Raw genomic sequence first — 20,523 nt, forward strand, 5'->3', positions numbered from 1 at the left:
GCCATTAGGAGTCTTCTTTTGTGGCCATAATTCCTGGCAATTCTATTTTTCCTGGGTCATGTTTTGACCATCTACCTTTTTTATCATGAAGTTTGATTCTTCCAGAATTTTATCCAAAGCTAAATGTAATTTTATCTTGCCGTTAGTCCCACTGTTTACATTTTTTAAAGTTCCTCATGGTGATGTAATTCACATACCATACTGTTCATCCACATAAAGTGTCCAATCCATTGCTTTTTAATATAGTCACAGAATTATGAAACCGTCCCCACAATCTAACTTTAGAATTTTTTTGTCATCCCAAAAAAGAAACCCCATACCCAGCAGCACTCATTCCCCATTGCTCTCTAAACTCCTATCCCCAGCCCTAGGCAACTAGCGATCTACTTTGTGAGTATTTGCCTATTCTGGACACTGCGTGTAGGCAGAATCATGCAATCTGTACGCCTTTGTGACTGGCTTCTTTCACTTAGCATCATGTTTTCAGAGTTCCTCCATACTGTAGCATGCATGGTACTTTACTCCTTTTTCATTGCCAAATAATATTCTCTTCTATGGCTATACTGCATTTTGTTTATCCATTCATTGGTTGATGAACATTTGGGTGCTTTTCGCTTTTTACCTATTATAAATAAGCTGCTCTGAACATTTAGGTACATACCTTTCTCTTGAGTACAAACCTAGGAATGGAATTGCTGGGTTATAGGCTCACTCTGTGTTTAACATCTTGAAGAAATGCAAAATTACTTTCCAAAGTGGTTATATCTCCCAACAAATCAGTAAGTTTTTATATTGATTAAAATATTTTAATCAATAACACATTCTGCCAGTGTGACAGTTTGGGCAGTTAGCGGTTTTCCCCATCTGGTAGCTTTTTCTACAAAGTGTGCTTGTTATCCTGGCTTGTCTTTATAATTTTGTTTGCAGGAAAATGTAATTTTTAAATTTTTATTTATAACAAAGTGTATCATGTTAGTTTTAGGCATGTTATTTGGTGTTGATTATTTTTACGAGTAACATTAATAATTAATGGAATTAAAAATTGCTATTTTCTACTTATTTTTGGAACAAAGGTCATTAGTAAAACAATAGTCTACTAGGTCTGGCTGTATGTAAAGGTCAAAATGTAAGATCGAAACAAGGGACCAAACATCCTGTCTAATCCTTAATTCCTATTGCTCTTTCTGACCCCATCTCCATTCTTTTTTTTTTTTAAAGATTTTATTTATTTATTTTACAGACAGATCACAAGTAGGCAGAGAGGCAGGCAGAGAGAGAGAGAGGAGGAAGCAGGCTCCCTGCCGAGCAGAGAGCCCGACGCGGGGCTCGATCCCAGGACCCTGGGATCATGACCTGAGCCGAAGGCAGAGGCTTTAACCCACTGAGCCACCCAGGTGCCCCCCCCCCCCCATCTCCATTCTTAAACAAGTCCCTACCTAAACATTTTCCTTCAAAACTTCATTGCCTTGACTGTCCCAATATTTCAGGCTCAGGACCAGAAATGAGAAGGGCTCATTGAAATAGGTTAATTTAGACCCAGATGTTAATAGCTAAATCTGTTACATTTCTCAAAGGTATTTGCCTTTTAAATGGTGGGTAGCTCTCCAGAGACTTTTAGGGAAAAAGAGCCTCACCCTAAAAAAAAAAAAAAAAAAAAAAAAAAAATTGCACAGACAGATTTTTGACTTTGTAATAAAGCAGGTTCAACATCTCTCAAGTCCCAGCTCCCTAGTGCTGGAAGGGACTTCAGAAATCAATATCATCTAAGTCTCCTTTGCTTGTAGAAAAATAAAACCAGCAAGGTGATGTGGCCTGGGCATGCAGCAAGTCAGGGATGGAGCTAGGCCTAGCACCAAGGTGAGCAGGCAGCATCCAACGCCATATGCAGGGCTCCAGCACGCCTCTCCGTACAGACTGTGTGAGCACCCTGCTGCTGGAGAATACACAGAACAACAGTGAGGGCATGCATAATCACCTCTCTAGGGTAAGATAGAAATTATATATCAGTGGCCTTGGAGCCACCAAAAGACCCCAGATAATTAAATTGCCAGCCTCCATCTGTTGCCAAGTGACCCTTTGGTCACTGCATCACCGAGTCAGCCCCTTGGGCTTCTGTATCCTTCTGATCTGCATTCTTCTTCTTCTGACCTAATGAGCTCTCAAATCCTTACAACTGCCAGCTAATAGGATGCAAATTGCATATACCATCCAAATACAAAAGACTTGCATGTTCCAATAGATTAGTTGATAATTAGGCTTCAAATTACTAATTAATTCAGTTCGAAACATAGGCGAGTATGTGGTGTGTGTTTTTCTTCCCCCTTCAGAGAAATAACGCAATTTATAAGATGATAATTTTTAGAAATTCTGCCACATAATTAGCCTGCTGCTGCATGGAACTGACCCCCTCCTTCAGAGTGTTTGTGATTAGGGTATAATTACAGAGTTAGAAACCAAGGAAGCTTTTGAAAGGTTTAACAAAAGGAGGGAGCTACACTTTTATTTCACAGTTCTCTCTGCACAAGAGAAATGGAGTGCACGAGCTCCAAAGTAGCCAACAGCATTTTTCTAAACGCTCACTTTGGAGAATTCAGATAGCCAGCTTCGGGGGACTGCTGAAAGAGAGGAGGGAAGGAGACTGTGGGTCCGAGAGGAGAGCTTTAGGGACAGGGAGTAAAAACAACCATGAACCTTCCCTGCCCCCCACCCACTCTTTTTGTCCAGACACCACCTTAGCTAGCTCTGTGATCCTGGGCAACTCCCCAGGCCTCAGTTTCCTTATCTGTCAACTGGGAATGACAGTGATCTGCATGATTATACTGTCATGGGGAAAATCAAAGATGTTGCTGGATGTCACCCTGTTTTGAAGGTTAAACACTGGTCTGCATAGGTGGGGGAATTCTTACCACATAGACTGAATCTACTCATCTGTACATCACGTATTCTGGGGGTACATGTATATACACACACACGTACATATATATGCTTGTTCATTTATCCCTATCTTATATACAATAGGATAGATGTATATTTATATTTCTAGAGTACTGGTAAGTCCATACAATGTACTTGAACCTTGCAGAAATTGGAGAACTCTACCATTCTTTCTTTTTTTATTTTTAAAGAGAGAGAGAGAGCATGAGTGGTGGTGGGAGATGGGGGGAAGACAGTCAGAAGGAGAGAGAGAATCCCAAGCGGGTTCCATGCCCAGCACAGAGCCCAGTGCAGGGCTCGATCTCACAACCCCAAGACCATGACCCCAGCAAAAATCAAGAGCCGGATGCTCCACTAACTGAGCCACCCAGGCACCCCATACCATTCTTTCTTTCTTTTTTTTTTTTTTTTTAAGATTTTGTTTATTTATTTGAGAGAGAGAGAGAGAGACATCACAAGTAGGCAGAGAGTCAGGCAGAGAGAGAGGGAAGCGGGCTCCCTGCCGAGCAGAGAGCCCCATGCAGGGCTCCATCCTAGGACTCTGAGATCATGACCTGAGCCGAAGGCAGAGGCTTAACCCACTGAGCCAGCCAGGCGCCCCCAAATACCATTATTTCTTAAAGAAGCACCTAGGCCCTGGAACCCACCAGAGGGCCAGGCTATCCAATCTAGCTAGCCATCCTCCTCCAAACCCCAAATCCGTGTTCATTCCTGACTCTGACATTGTGATCAAAGCAGACATCTACCAGTCAGGGCCCTCCAGAATTATAGCTCTTATCTTTGTGATACATCAATAGCATATCTTAGACCAAACTAGTGTTTCTCAAAACAGAGTGTTTCTCAAAACAAATGTTTCTCAAAACATTGTCTCCCCCCCACCCCCGGACAATGCATCTGCAGTCAGTTTGGGAAACATTGAGCTAATCATGTCACTGGAATTATAAAAATGAGTAATCACATCCCGAAACAAATGACCAGATTATTAATACTGATGATTAGAGTTTTACTGAAACAAAAAAGCACATTTTAAAATGCTTGTAGAGAATTAGCAGACCTCTGAGAACTTACAAAGGGTCCAGCAGACCCCAGTTTGAGAAACACTGAAGGTGTTGATTCTTTTTCAGTATGGACCATTTGGTACCTCCTTGGGGATTAATAACAGTAAAAGTAACAGCAATCTCCCATTTTCACAACTGTTATAGTTTATGTGCATTTTCTCAAGAATCACAGCACTGGCTTTTGAGAATCACAATACTCCAGTGAAGTCAGCAAGGTAGAATTCATCACCCCCATTTTACAGATGTGGGAACCAAGGCTCAGAGCGATAATCTGAGCTGCAGAGGAGGAAGGCAAGCACCTCGTCAATATAGTTGGGCTTTCAGGAATCTGACAAAAACCTAGTAGTGTGGGCATAAAAATAGGGCTATCAGCCTAACCTGATGCCAAACCTCTGGGAGCCACTGACCAAGAATTCCTTAAAGCCCTCATGGATAACGTGTCAATAATTACAATGGCAGTAACAACTACAATTCACTTAATCATTGCTACATTCCAGGAATACTTAAAATACTTAAATGCCTATCTATTAAACCCTACCACAGCCCTTGATAATATTATCCCCACTTTTCAGATGAAGAAACAGGTTCAAAAAGATTAGTGAATTTTCCAAAGTTGCCACGTTGATAGAGTGACGGAGCTGGGCTTCCCCTCTAGGACCATGGGACTCCAAAGGCCTCATGCCTAGGATGTGCCTTGTGACCGCTGAGTGTGGGGAAGTGGAGGAAGGAGTGAGGGTTTGGGGGACTGAGAGGGGTGGTTCTTGGCAGGAAGGCTTGAGTTTAAATCTAATATCTTTTTTTTTTTTAAAGATTTTATTTATTTGACAGAGAGAGAAATCACAAGTAGGCAGAGAGGCAGGCAGAGAGAGAGGAGGAAGCAGGCTCCCCATGGAGCAGAGAGCCCGACATGGGGCTCGATCCCAGGACCCTAGGCTCACGACCCGAGCTGAAGGCAGAGGCTTTAACCCACTGAGCCACCCAGGCACCCCAGGAAGGCTTGAGTTTAAACCTCGCCTGCAGTAAGCCTGGAACTTAAACTTAGGCTCTCAACTCCTATTGGATACCTTTTTAGTTATACACTGATGGAATTCCATTATAATTTCAAGGGATAAGGAAGCTGAGGGAGAGACATTGAGATCAGGTCACTCCAGGTCTCACTAGGGTATTTGGGGATCAGAACAGTTAGCCATTTCCACCATGCGGCTGTATAATAACTCCCGTAAAGAGTTAAGAGTTGGAAGGTTTGGCCCAGAGAGTAGTAAACACAATCCCCCAGCTCTGTGCTGCTGCCCTCTGCCCTGTCAGTCCTGAGAAGAAGTTGTTCTTCAGTCTCCTTCTCTCCTCTGCTGAGAAATGTCTCCACAGTGGTCACCCTTGCCCACTGTCTCCGGGCCACACCTGGCATGCCTGATTTCCATAGCCTTTGGTTAGGCAGGTGGTACTGCGGTTGGAAAGGGTAGTTGAAGGTCAAACAGACCTGGGTTTATATTCTGGCTTTATATCTATTAGCTGTGTGACATTAGTCAAGTTACCTACTCACTCTGAACTTTTATTGCCTCATCTGTAAAAGAGGGAATAATGTGATATTATCTACCTCCTTATTGGTATTAAGCAAGACAGTATGTTATAAAGGGTGTATAATAAATATTTGGCCCAAATAAGCACTCAATAAATATTAGTAATTGCCACCATAATAATCATCATACCATCATCATCATTATCATTAGTGGAAAAAGAAAAGACATTTAACATCTGGGGACACGCTACTATCTTTGAGACCCTCTCCCAAACTAAATCCCATCCACAACTGCCTCACCGTTATATAATGTCTTCCTCCCTGTTTGTCTTTAAGCTCCTAGAGGAAGAAACCGGTCTGTCTTATTCACTGATGAATTCCTAGGGCGTGGTAGAGGGAATTACATGTACCAGGTGGTCTTTAAAAAAAATCACTAGGGACGCCTGGGTGGCTCAGTTGGTTAAGCGGCTGCCTTCGGCTCAGGTCATGATCCCAGCATCCTGGGATCGAGTCCCACATCGGGCTCCTTGCTCCGCAGGGAGCCTGCTTCTCCCTCTGACTCTTCCTTCCACTCCGCCTGTGCTCGCTCTCATTCACTCTCTCTCTGACAAATAAATAAATAAAATCTTAAAAAAAAAAAAAAATCACTAAATGTGGGGCGCCTGGGTGGCTCAGTTGGTTAAAACTTCTGCCTTTGAAATAAGTCAATCAGAGAAAGACAACTATCCTATGATCTCCCTGATATGAGGAAGTGGAGATGCAATGTGGGGGGGTTGGGGGGTAGGAAAAGAAAAAATGAAAGAAGATGGGATTGGGAGGGAGACAAACCATAAAAGACTCAATCTCAAAAAACAGACTGAGGGTTGCTGGGGGGAGGGGGGATGGGAGAGGGTGGTGGGGATATGGACATTGGGGAGGGAATGTGCTATGATGAGTGCTGTGAAATGTGCAAACCTGGCAATTCACAGATCTGTACCCCTGGGGATAAAAATACATTATATGTTCATGAAAAAAATAATTAATTAATTAATTAATTTTTTAAAAAAGCTTCTGCCTTCGGCTCAGGTCATGATCTCAGGGTCTTGGGATCAAGCCCCGAGTTGGGCTGTGTGCTCAGCAGGGAGCCTGCTTCCTCCTCTCTCTCTGCCTGCTTCTCTGCCTACTTGTGATCTCTTTCTGTCAAATAAATGAAATCTTTAAAAAATAAAATAAAAAATCACTAAATGGATGAATGAGGGAAATAACCCCTCAGGAAGTAAATAATATGTGTACCCACACATCACATGCACTTACAGGCAAAATCCTTAACTGCAAAATGCTGAGAGCAGCAGAGTTAGTAAGAATGTGAACGGAGTTATGAATATGCACATGAGTAGAGAAAGATGGGCCTAAGGGGGCTTTTAATCCACTTCCAATAAAGAACAAGAATCTCTTCTGCACCTCCCAGCGGAAGCCCATCCATTTGGTTCCTGATTGAATTATACCCAGTGATGGGGAACTCACTGCCTTGAGCGGCCCTTTCTCTTCTCAAAGGAGTCTGAAGTTTCTAGTCTTGCTCGAGGAGGGCCCAGGCTGCCCCATGCTACCATCTCTGCATTTGTGGTACCACCTGCTCTCTCAGAAGCTTGCGGAACATGCCTGCTGCCCTTCCACAAAGCAACCTTCATGTGCTTGTAAATACCTATGCTGCTTGTCTCCTCCGTGCTGCTACTCCAGTGGACGCCCCTCTGTGCCCTCAGTACCTTCTCACAGCGTGTGCCTCTAGGGCGGACCGAGCATGTCCTCCAGCCTAGAGCAGCTTCTCACATGAGAAGAATCACACAGCTTGACTTCTGTCCTGGGAGCAACGAGGCCTTGTCTTCCAGCTGGACTGGAACACGGAACTAAAGTTCTAAAGAATGAGAGAGCCTGTGTGGCTCAGTTGGTTAAGTGTCTGACTCAGCTCAGCTCAGGTCTCGATCTTGGTGTCGTGAGGTCAAGCCCCACGCTGGGCTCCACACTGGGCTTAGAACCCATTTAAAAAAAAAAAAAAATGCTGGAGAAAAAAATCACACAGTGTGGGATAGGAATGCAAGCCTCCCTAAACGGCAACTGAGCTGACGGAGTAAGGCAGTCAGGGGCTAGAGAGGCCTCTGGAGGCTGCAGGGTGTCTGGGAAGGAGACAGTGGATCCACATGCCAGTGGTCCTGTGGAGAGCATGCCTTTGCCCTGGTTTGAAAAGGCCAAGAGAGCTAGTGCTGAAGAGTCCCTAGGAGCTCCTCTCACCCAGTGCCTCATTTTATAAATGGGCGCATAGGCCCAGAGAGGGGACGCGACCTGCTTGAGGTCACTGAGAAGTTAAACAGCAGAGCTGGGCCTGGGATTTGGAGCAACTGTTTGTTCTTTATGCTTCATTCCCCCCACTGCTGCCTCTCAGTTTCCACAGTGTGCGTCTGTGTGTGTGTAAGAGAAAGAATCGAGCAGAAACATGGAGACCAAGGAAGAGGCTCAGAGGTGCTCCTTCCTGCCTCCCCAATCCCATCAGAGTCTCTCTTCACTGATGTGACCCCCTGCAGCTTCCCTTTGTCCCTTCCATTCACCCTTTCCTCCCTCAGCTGCCCTCCGGTCATTCTCTTATAACTCTGAGAACACATGGGTTACTTTATGATCACCAGGGCTGACACTGCAGATGCCTCTGGAAGCAAAGAGGAAGTAGGTGGGTCGAAAGCCAAATCCCAGATCCCAGAAGATCCTCCCTTGCTCGGTGGTCCCAGCATTCCATTGGGCAAGGCCTAGTGTGTTTCTCTTCACACTCGTACCCCACGGTCTAGAATAATCTAGAGACCTCTGAGAGTTTCTGTGCCCCTCCAAGAAAGGTGAGATTATATGCCCACTTTGTGAGTTGAGAGAAAGAGGTTCAAGTTGTTGAAGGAGCTTTTCCAAGGTCAGGGAGTTAAAGCTAGAATTTGAACTCAGATCTAATTCTGAAGATTAGGTTTGTTCTCCACTGGGCCACTGGCAAAACTGACAAACTCCTTTCCTTCTGAAACTGCCTGGATTGAATTTTCAGTCACCCACTTACTAGCTGTGATTCTGAGCAAGTCACTTCGCCTCTCTGTACCTCAGTTTCCTTATCTGTAGGTGGGGACATGAATACGCACTTCACAAGGTAAAGATAAAATGAGCTATTTTATGTCAAGTTTTAGAACAATAAGTGCAGCAGAAACCTGGGGTCTCATCCCAACTCTGCCACTGACTCATTACCATTTGCAAAAAAAGACATATATATATATATTTTTTTGAGAGTCTCAATTTGTTGGAGATTCGGTACAATGTTTTTAAAAGGAATAAATTGTCGAAGACTTGTGCAGATCTGTAATTTACGGTTCTAGTTTTCCTGCCTCTCTCTGAAAGCCCAGGAATATCAACACAAAATTCCTAAGCCACACTGGCTCTTCATCATAAGGGAGACGCTGCTGCATTCATCTCGAGCACTCAGTGTTTGTAGGGTTGGCTCTTGCAAACCGTGCACACCTTGGCTGATCTGGAATAGTCCTTCCCAAGCTGAGCTAACAGATATTCCAGATGTGCAAGACAGTGTCTGCAAATGCTCTTCAGAGCGTGGAACCCCTCGCTACCGCCGGCTCAGAAACAGAAAGGACAGAACCCTCAGTACCAACTGAGGCGGGAGGTCGGGGTACTGTGCAAATAGAAGTGTTCCATCTTCACTTCTTACATGTCCCTGTTTTTAAAACAGAAAAGCAGATAATATAAGGGGAGGAAGGACCATGGAGCCCCATGTGCTGCGGGGCTCTAGGTGAGTATTTGCTATGTGCCAGGCATCATTTTAAGAACCCAACATATGTTACTATAGTTAGTCCTTGCCGCAGTCAGAGGATGGAGATAAATAATCCTTATTTTGCTGTGAAGGATACTGAGGCCCAGAAAGGTTTAAAGCTTGCCTGTGGCCACACAGCTAAGAGGTAGAAGAGCTGAGATTTGAATCCAGGCTGATGTGTAACATGTGCTTCCTCTGGGTCACTGTCCTTTGTCCTCTGAATCTGAACATCAGAGCAAGCGCGTTTTCTGCTCAGAGGGTTATTCCCCATACTTTTCACCTGACCAGACATCCTCACTCAGGCTTCACTGCTTCCACTGGGGGGGCCTTCCCTGAGCTCCAATGCCAGGTGTTTTCATTAGCTGCTCTACTAGTACTTGGGTATGACTGGCCTTTCTCACTAACCCTAAGTAACTTGAAAGCAGGGAGCACACCTGTGATTCTGTTTCATCCCTTCGTGTAATATGTGCCTCGCAATATGAAGTACTCACAGATGAATGAGTACACTAGAATATTCCTTTCCCCATTCCCAGTAGATTTCAAATTTATCCTGTGTTTGGACTTTCATTCATTTTTCATCAAGCATTCAATAGATACCCACTGTATTGGGACCCTATAAAGCCTTAAGCTGGCATTTCATCAAAAAGTGGGTTTTCTGTAGCCTTTGCTTGATCATCTCTGAACAGGAAGGTTTGGATCAATGTAAAAGGAAGATGTGGGTGGTTTCAGGTCAGTCAAGAACTCCAGGCCCCATCTGTACCCCAATGTTTATAGCAGCAATGGCCATGGTCGCCAAACTGTGGAAAGAACCAAGATGCCCTTCAACGGACGAATGGATAAGGAAGATGTGGTCCATATACACTGTGGAGTATTATGCCTCTATCAGAAAGGATGAATACCCAACTTTGGTATCAACATGGATGAGACTGGAAGAGATTATGCTGAGTGAAATAAGTCAAGCAAAGAGGGTCAATTATCATATGGTTTACACTTATTTGTGGAGAATAACAAATAACATGGAGGACATAGGGAGATGGAGAGGAAATGGGAGTTGAGGGAAATTGGAGGGGGAGGTGAACCATGAGAGACTATGGACTCTGAAAAACAATCTGAGGGTTTTGAGGGGGCAGGAGGTGGGAGGTTGGGAGAGCCAGGTGGTGGGTGTTGGAGAGGGCACGGATTGCATGGAGCACTGGGGGTGGTGCAAAAACAATGAATTCTGTTATGCTGAAAAGAAATTTAAAAAAAAAAAAAACAACAACTCCAGGCCCCACATATACAAGGCTGAATTTTGAATTGACCTTTGGCTCTTTGGCCCTGGCCAGGTGTCACCGCTGACTGCAGCCAGTTACAACACAGTTAACAGAAAGGGAAACTTTGAGCGACTAACCAATACCAGGCCAGACAATGTGCTTCTTTGCCCATGCATCAACAGCCCAGTCTGGGGCCCTCGATCTTCTGCCACCAAGTGTCAGCATTTTATCCTAAACCCCCAGACTGAGAGAAGTTGGTCTGTGAGGCCCTGACTGGCTGTGACAATGGTTTGTCAACAAAGGACACCTGTGTGGGCAGTAGGTGTGTTTGTGTGTTGGCGGATTATCCAAGCGTACAGGTACCTGCCTCCCTGGTTTCAAATGCACTTTTGCATTTGAAACTTAGTGTTAACTAAGTTGGTGTTAACTAAGTTAACACTAGTGTTTGCTTTTCAATACAGATAGTGTTTTAGCTGCTCTAAAGACAGCTACAATATTTTATTGACTTTGCAGGAATCAGATAAGCCCACATGTTGTCAGGGATTATGTACGGTGACAACACATTTAAAGTTTGATTGGTTAAAGTGACTAAAATGGGAAAATGTGAAGACCCTTATGCAGAGATACGGTGATGTGAGGACACAAGTGAGTTCTCAGCTCAGGAATATTCCCTGACTTCACATATATCTATATTCATGCACACACACCTATATCATCACAGAATTGTAGATCAAAGCTCCAAGAGCCCTTAAGAGAGAAATCAACTGGCTCAGAAGTTTCCAAACTTTTTAGTTAAAAGGTCTATTTTCAAATGGAATCTTGGGGAGAACTCCAGCATGTAAAACAGAAAACAGAGCTGCTTTGGTAGAGGGAAGGTAGGGATCTAAGACCCCATTCTTGTGCCTTCCCCCTATCCCAACATGGTAACCTCTAAAACGCTTGCGACCTGGGAACATAGTTGGAATAATCATTGGTTTAGCCAGTGCCCTTCTTTTGCAGATCAATAAACTAGTGCTGAGAAAGACTGAGACCACTGCCTAAGGGCAAATAGCTCCTATGGTTCAAAGACAGGACAGAACTATGGCCGTCCCTAAAACTGTTTTTTTGACAATTCTTATTTATGAACTCATTCAGAATATACTAGATGGGAAAAGTCAATGAAAAGCCCTCTTTAGTGCTGAGGATAAAAGCTGGGAGGTGACAGGATGGAAACATATATGAGAATCACGAAAAGCGTGAGCAAAGACACTTTCTCTCTCTTTCCTTATTCCCCAGCGTTAACTGAGCCATTCCCGTGCTCTAGGTGCTATGTTGTGGAAATGCTGGTGCCTGAGTCCCTGCCTCCTGGGAGCCCACAGTCTCTTACAGCAGGTGGGAAGGACAACCACAATCTCTGAGAGAGAGACAAGATAGGCCTCAGAGAGGTAGAGACAAAGACCTGTGGTTTGCATTCCATGCATCAGGTCACATTAAAGATGGCACCAAGGCAAACATCATGGTCTCCTGGAGACCTGTTAATTCCTTCCTACAGTTGAGATTTGGGTCCTTCCAGGTGCTTCATTGCAGGACAGGAGATGGAGGAGTCAGACTGACAGGACTAGCGGCCAGGAGGTGGGATACACAGTGCTTGGAAAATAAGCCAAGAGTCTTGTTACTTGTTATGACTGTGGTCTCTGCCCATCATTAGCTGTGTGATATCTGGCAGATACGATATCGGGCAGAAGCTACTCCATTCAGTTAAGCCTCAGTTTTCTCATTTGCAGAATAGGAATGATAATAGTAAGTACCTGCTTCCCAGGACTGTTACGAAGGTCAAATGAGATAATACAAATAAAGCCCTTAGCACTGCGCCTACTGAAAGTACAGGCTTTGGTACCACTTAGGCACTGTGGCAATTGTCATTACATTTTGGCCAAAAATTTGCCTGCTGTGACTTCTGCTCATTCACAGATACCAGCTTGCCTTCTGGAGCCTCAGCAAATAAATCTTCCCCCTCTTCCCCAAGACAGCCCTTCCGGGATCTGAACACATCCTCCGCTTACCCTCTCGGTTTCCAGTATTTTTCAGGTTGATTAGCCCCACTTTTTCCATCATTTCTAATGTAACAAGACTTTCCGAATTGCACTTCCCTGTAACGATCTTCTCTCTGGAGCTGTCATCTAAGAATCTGACAAGTGGGGGAAACCTGGCATGTTCAACTTGCACCCTTCTGAATATAAAGTACAGGTTCTTTGATTTATTCTAACATTACCTCTTCTAGATTCCAAAGGGATGAGATGGAGGCCGCACTCTTTCCAGTGTCCCAGGGCTTGTTTAATAAACCTTCCTGGTCCCTTTCCTTTAACAATGCTGGATGCTCCCTCTTCCTTCTGACGGGTGTGGTGTCCATGCAAGCGAGAAAATGAGGGCTGAACAGCTTGTATGTGACTCCCATGAAAGAATCCCCGAGAAAAAGGAAATCTGGCTTTGAAGATAAATCTTTTCATCCTCCAGCAGAAGCATTCCTGTACACCTGCCTTGTGTTCTCTCGGGTATCTTGCCTGGCCCGCTGCCTGGTTTTGAAGCAGTTCCAACAACACCTAACTTCTTTTGAGGCCATGACGAGGATGATGGTGACAATAGCGAACATTCACTAAGCACTTACTATGTGCCAGACAGTTCTAGGAGCTTAAATGTATTCTTTTATATCTTACACCACTTCTATGCTGCAGGGGTTATTATATCTGCATTTTGAAGACCAGAGAACTGAGCTTAGGAGAGGTTAAGTAACCAGGCAGCACGCATAATCAGTTCTTTTGTTTCCAGCCACACGTGGTAATTAATAGTCATAATGATAGCCCAGAGCCTCTTCATGATCCTGAAAGCATTTTGTAAATCTTCACAGCGACATGAAAGCATATCCAATGTAGTTATAGTGTTAAACATCTCTTTAGGATATCGTAATTATTTGAAATGGCTTTTAATTCTAAGCCTCTGAAAATTATAATTGACGTTAGAAGGAATGACTGTGTTAACTCCTTAATTGAGTACTTTTATTCCCATTCTATTTCAATGGCTGGTCAGCATTGCACAGCTCCTACAATGACATGTAAGGGAGTCAGATCCCACCCCCAGCTAATCCCCTCACCAGCCATGGGGTCTTAGGCCTCTAGTGTCCTCCCTACACTCACCTTCCCATCTGTACAATGAGGGGTTTGGTCTGATCTCCAACATCTTTGCATCAGGCATCAGTAAACTGTGGTCTGTGGGTCAGTTCCAACCATCACCTCATTTTGTTTGGCTCATGAGCTAAGAATGGTTTTTTACATTTTTAAATTATTGGAAAAAATGAGAAGAATGATATTTCATGACTTGTGAAAATCATGAAATTCAAATTTCAGCGTCCATAAATAAATTTCGTTGGGACTCAGCCACGCTCATTCATTTACTATTGTCTATGGCTGCTTTCATGCTATAATGGCAGAGTTGAATAATTACAGCAGAAACCATATGGCCTACAAGGCCAAAAATATTCACAATCTGGCCCTTTACAGAAAATATTTGCTGACCCTCTAGGATAGAGGTGGGGTAAGGTGGGCACTAATGGACTTTAGAGAAATTAGAGGCTTGGGAAGCATCTAGCCAACCTTCAGAGATTGGTGTCAAGGAAAGAAACCTAGGGTGCTCAACTACAAATATTCCTTTAAGACAGAAAGCTGTCCTGAAAGGCCCCTCTTCAGCAAGGTGAGTCATTTATTCAGTGCTGTTAGCTGTGGCAGCCACACCGTCAGAAGTTCTTTGTCCCTCTCTGGGCAATCTGGCAACACCATCCTAAAGCTAAGCTCCTGTGCTCCTCCACCGGCAGGGCAATGCAACATACTGACACAGAAGACAAATTTTTATGGTTGGACCATGGTTTGAATTCTTACTTGCTGTGTGATCTCGGGGGAGTTTCCAAAAGTCTCTGAACCACAGCTCTTCAACATAAAATTGGGATGGATACTCACTCAACTCATTTATGCAAATAAGCATCTGGTGCCTACTCTACGTGTTCACCTTTCAGGGCTGTTTGGGGGATAAAATAAGATGATCTATATAAAGCATTTAACAGAATGCCTGGCTCAGGATAAGAACTTTGGAAATGTTTAAAATAAATCTAGGGGTGACTGTTGACTAGTTCATTTTTCATTTTTAAGTGACAGTAAACTCATCATTTTCAGAAGGTTGTTGAGATGAAGTTACATAATGTCTATGAAGTAGAACTTGGGCCATTATTGCTGTTTTTGTTATTCTTATGAGAAATGCTTTTGAAGCTCTGTTTCAGTGGAGCATTGAACAGCGACCATGTTCTTAATTTCCAGATCAGGAGCTAACAAGGGAATCGGGCTCCCTTAACATACTGTAGCAAAGTTCCAATACATGGAACAACTTACCTTCCCTGTTCTGCCACTGCCACTCCCTCCCCACCTTTCCAGGGACTGACAGGTGATTCTTAACCATCAAGGTGTAATTATCTGAGGAGATATTTTAATTTTTTAATAGTATAAGAAGAAACTTTATTCACATACTAAAAAAAAATATTACAGAAGGGTATAAAATAAAATGCAAGTGCTGGTCCTCTTCAATCTTACACTTCTTAAAAATAAATATCTTAAATCTTTGCTGGGTTTGGTGATTCTGGTGGTTTCCTCCACATTCCTACATAATATGCATAGTTCTCTTTTTCTTGCTTGATCAATTTTAATCCCAGCTGTGACTCACCATTAGAAAGATGATCAGTCATCTCATACTTCTCTGCACATCCAGTTCTCAGTGTTTGTTACCTGTCCTATCATTTGGAATTATCCTCATGAGTACCTTTATAAATTAATACATTGAACCTTAATTTTTGATTTGCCAGCATTAGAGCTTTAGAAAAATACATCCTTAGGGATGACTCTTTTGCAAAAGCTCTCTAAGATATTCTGATGTGTCCCTCAGGTTAACGATCTCCATCACAGAGCCTGCAGTACACCATTCAGGTCATCAGTGCTTGAATGAGATCGTGAGCAGAGAATTCGTCTCATGTCACACATTCCTCAGACACATGTGGGACAGTGTGAAGTGCCACAGAGGTGACAAAACAGGACACAGGAGCATAGTGATATAATATCTCTAAGAGCTCACTTGTCACAAAGTGTATTTTTATTTTTAAAAAATTTTTTTAAATCTTTTATGCCTGCCTCTCTACCTACTTGTGATTTGTGTGTGTGTGCGTGTGTGTGTGTATGTGAAATACATAAATTAAAGATTTTTTAAATTAATTATTTATTTGAGAGAGCTAGAGAGAACATGAGCAGAGAGGAGGGGCAGAGGGAGAGGGGCAAGCAGACTCCCCACTGAGCAGGGAGCCCAACTCAGGGCTCAATCCCAGGACCCTGAAATCATGACCTGAGCCAACAGCAGATGCTTAACCAACTGAGCCACCCAGGTTCCCCAAAGCCCTATTTTAGATGAGAGATAGAGTCACTCTATGAAGAGCAGCAGCTGGTACAGTTCTGCTGGGACAGTTAGAAGGAGCCCAGGTTTAGGAGACCTGAATTCTCATATTGAAGAACTTGAAGCATCTTGTGCATTGATTTCATTTTAGCTCAGTAGTACAGTATACAGAGCAATGGGCTCAGTATTTGGGGGCATGTTATAAAATAGGCAAAATGATTCAAATAGAGTGGTGATGATTAAACTTCATAGTTTAAAACCTTAATAAAATACAATTAGCAATGATACAGCCTTACACATATTATATAATTAATATTACAGATAAAGCAGATAAAAAGTGTTCTAAATATCAAATGTTATCCAAGGTTGTTGGTCTTTTTAATAAAATGGCAAAGAAAATTGGAAAATGATTTAAACCTTGTTTAATGAGCAAGCTCCAGGGAATGGAATTGAGTGAGTTGAACTTTGCAGTTAACTGGTGTGCAAATAGTTAACACATTTATTTCCCGTTCTTAGTTAAGAGCACTTTTACTGGCAAACTCCCGTTGTCTTGGATTGTGGAAAAATCAAGCCTAGTCCCTATAAAAGACTCATTTCTTAGTGATTAAGAACATTGGAGAGATTCAAGATTACCATTCCAGGGGCACCTGGGTGGCTCAGTGGGTTAAGCCTCTGCCTTTGGCTCAGGTCATGATCCCAGGGTCCCTGGATCAAGCCCCGCACCAGGTTCTCTTGCTCAGCAGGGAGCCCGCTTCCTCGTCTCTCTCCGCCTACCTCTCTGCCTACTTGTGATCTCCGTCTGTCAAATAAATAAATAAAATCTTTAAAAAAGAAAAAGATTACCGTTCCAGCATGAGATCTGGGAGGGAAAATGCCAACTATGAGATGACTATGCACTGTCCACAAGTTATTCCCTAATGCTGTTTATTTTACCTGACATCACAGATAGGAGTTTATCATCGTCTGTTCATTCGTACCCAGGGGAGCACAGGAAGTTCTGTTAGAGGATCCCATCAGTTTGAGTACACGTAACCAAGGTTTGGCTCCATTAACCTTATAGTCAGACATTCTGGTGATGGAAGTGAGTGACATTTACATTCGAATAAACTCTGCCATTTACTGTGGCCCCCATTATGTTCAAGATGGGGGCAGTTAGTACAAAATGCCCAAGAGCTGGTTATACATTTTCAAGTGACAGAAGATGACTGTAGGAGAGAATTCCCATTTGATTCTCTCAATAGTTAGTTTAGGGACAAGATGTTCTTTTTAAAGTTCTCTAAAAATGATGAGAAATTTCTCAACTGTGCATTAGCTTTTAACCAGTCGTGGGATTTCTCTTAGGTGTTATAATGTCTTCAAGTATATATTCTGATTCCATCTGTACCAACAACTTGCTAGACCACTGTGCAAATCAGTAGACCCCTGTGAAAATCTATAAACTGTGGCTATGGGAAGAGTTAACCTGAGCTTCTCTTTCTAATCAATTAATATCATCCACTGGCATTTACTGCCCGCTTATCATATTTCCCCTGCCTAATTAGCATTCTTGCTTAAGAAAGTCTCTTGTTTTTATTCATTCACACAGCAAACATGTATTGAGCATCTGATCTGTACCAGGCATTGCTCTAGATGCCAGGACACATCAATGAATAAAACAGAAAATGTCCCTGTCCTCATAGAGCCAATACTCCAATGGGAGGAGGAAGACAAGGGACCAAATGAGTAAAAGAGATTGTCTCACACAGGGATAAACACCCTGGAGAAACTCAAACAGGGCTCTGAGAAGGAACTGGCTGGATTGGGTGGTGGGATGACTTAACTGTTTTTTTCTAAAAGCACAACTTAAGACAAGGATTCAAGTACAAGTGGTTTCTTTGGGTGCCAATTAGGGAATCCAGGAAGTTGGGAAGGAACAGGATGGCATCCAGTAAAGTGCACAATCATGATACGTACCCCTGTGGGAGCCCGATCCCTTAAAGGAACTCTGGACATCAGTATGGAACCAGCTTCAGGGTTGTCTCTGCTGTGTCCCCTCACGCCCAGCCTCCAGGGACAGGATTCTGGAGTATTTACCTATTATCTTTTCATCTATCATTGGTTGAGTGCTGCCCTGAGTGTATTAATTCCCACAGGGTTGAAATAATAGGGATTTGCAGTTAGTGTAGAAAGTGAAATATCAGTGTGTCTGGGTGGCTCAGTCGGTTAAGCATTTGTCTTCAGCTCAGATCACGATCTCAGGGTCCTGGGATCAAGCCGTGCATCAGGTTCCCTGCTCAGTAGGAAGTCTGCTTCTTCCTCTCCCTCTGCACCTCCCTCCCATTTATGCTCTCTCTCTCTCAAATAAATAAAATCCTTTTTCATAAAAAGTAAAATATCAGTGTATGAAGGGGAGTGGAAATGAGCAGGTACTTACTGATCACATCTACCACAGGGTAGGAATTGGATCTTTAGGTAAGGGGCCAGGAAAAGACTTTTCTGAAGAAACTGCATATTGGCTGAGATCCTAAAGACAGAAAGAAGCCAGCCAAAGAAAGCACACTTCGAGGCAGAGAGAATACCTAGGACGAAGGCTCTGAGGAGAACTGAGCTTGGGTTATCTATAAAATACAAATAATAAACAATCAGAACTATAGAGGCACCTGGTGGGGGGTGGGGGGAGTATCTTGGAGTTGTTTATGACTAGATCTTTTAAACGAGGAACTAACTCAATGAGAAATTAAGAGACTTGGATGGTATCATAGGACTTCACTGTATATACTATGCTACATATTTACTTGTTTATTGTCTAGAGTGTAAGCTTCATAAGAACTCTTTTTATTCACTGTTAGAATAGTGCACCAGAGGTTCTCAAAAATGGTTGTTGAATGAGGAGTAAAGACCTCCAGAAGACCTTAGTTCTGGCCCTTGCTCTGCCATTGACTCACTGGATGACTTGGTGATCAATTCTTCCACTTTGTCTCTGTTTCTTTGTATGGAAAATAGACACAGAATTTCTACCTTATAAAGTCATCAAGTGAAACAGGCCACAGATATGAAAGTTCTGTGCACTGTGGAATACATTATACAAATGCCAGGTTTCCCTTTTAAGTCAAAGGCCTCCTGAATTTGATTGCATCTCACCAAATGGGAAGGAAAGATTTATTCCTGGTAAAGGATCCTTTGTGGATGTTGGAACTGATCAGGCCTCACTGGGGAGGGAAGAGCTAGTCTGTGGAAAGAACATGGAGGGAGGGATGGTCAGAATCCAGACCAGAATCCTACCCCTTCCACAGACTTGCTGGTGACCTCTGGGAGCCTATAGGAACTTCCTCCTGATGGACTTCAGACTCTTCTTCTCTCAAAAGGGTGGGGATATGGGTGGTACAGTACAGAGTTCCCTCCTTATGTGTCTGTTCTATTCCATATTTGTGGTACCATAGTAACCCCATTCAGTCTGTACCACACACTTGACATGCCATCACATTGCTCTTTCTCCCCAACTTCCTAACCTTCATTATTCAGACAAGAAACCATCAGGCAACTTAGTCCAAGGTAGTTTAAGGGCTGTAAATGGCAGAGCCAGCACTTCAACCTAGGCACGGCTGGTTTCTCAGCAAATGCAGTTAACCACTGTGCTAACTGTGTACAAGTTAAGTGATAACCTTCAGAAGGAAGGGAGGTACACACATCTCTCCATTCAGCCAGTTTCACCTTATGGAACATCATGGAAATCCTGTGATCCTCTAGCATGATTCAACTGATTTATCCAGGCAGCATGGTCTGACTTCTTTCCCCTCCTCCCTGCACAGGGTTTCATGGATATTGACTTAAACAAATTCAAGGAGAGTGGAGCAAATGTGACAGGTTTCCAGTTGGTGAACTACACAGATACCATCCCAGCCAAGATCATGCAGCAGTGGAAGAACAGCGATGCTCGAGACCACACCCGGGTGGACTGGAAGAGACCTAAGGTGAGGGGATAGGCAGCAAACAGCAAAGGACCAATCTGGTCCCTTCCCCTGCCCCAGATTTCTGGGTAATCTTAGACTTTAGGAAAGGATAGCTTTCTAAAAGGAGCAAGCTAAGGAAAATATATACATAAAAATTAAGAGTATGCTGTAAGGGTTGGACAATCCAGAATGACAATGATTTAAACAAGATAAATATTTTGTTTCTCTCTTTTATAAGCAAAATTCAGAAGTCATCAATCCAGGTCTTGCATACTGGCTTCAGACCTGTCAAACACTGAACCTTTCTCTATTTCCTCTTCTGCTATCCTCAGGATATGGCTTCTGCCTTATAGCCCAAAATGGCTGCTGAGGCTCCAACCATTAACTCAGTATTCCATCCAGCAGGAAAGTGAAAAGGAAAATAAAAAGCACAATGGCTTTTTTTAAGAGCCTCTTTCAGAAGTCACATAAATCTCCTCCTCACATGCTTTTGACCACATCTTAGAAACCTAACCCCAGCTAGCTCTAGGGGAAGCTGGCAAATGATGTCTCTGTTCTG

General features: G+C 43.3%; 1 protein-coding gene across 3 annotated transcripts in view; it reads left to right on the plus strand.

Annotated features, from left to right (window-relative positions):
* The window catches only part of GRIA1 (glutamate ionotropic receptor AMPA type subunit 1), a 306,213-nt gene that overhangs the window by 162,513 nt on the left and 123,177 nt on the right, over positions 1–20,523 (plus strand). For all 3 annotated transcript variants that reach the window (XM_059417205.1, XM_059417204.1, XM_059417206.1), the window contains one exon: positions 19,824–19,985. In XM_059417205.1, coding sequence (XP_059273188.1) covers positions 19,824–19,985 — 162 coding nt within the window. The remainder of the gene's footprint in view (positions 1–19,823; positions 19,986–20,523) is intronic.

The sequence above is a fragment of the Mustela nigripes genome, chromosome 12 (assembly GCF_022355385.1).
Source record: "Mustela nigripes isolate SB6536 chromosome 12, MUSNIG.SB6536, whole genome shotgun sequence".
Lineage (NCBI taxonomy): Eukaryota > Metazoa > Chordata > Mammalia > Carnivora > Mustelidae > Mustela > Mustela nigripes.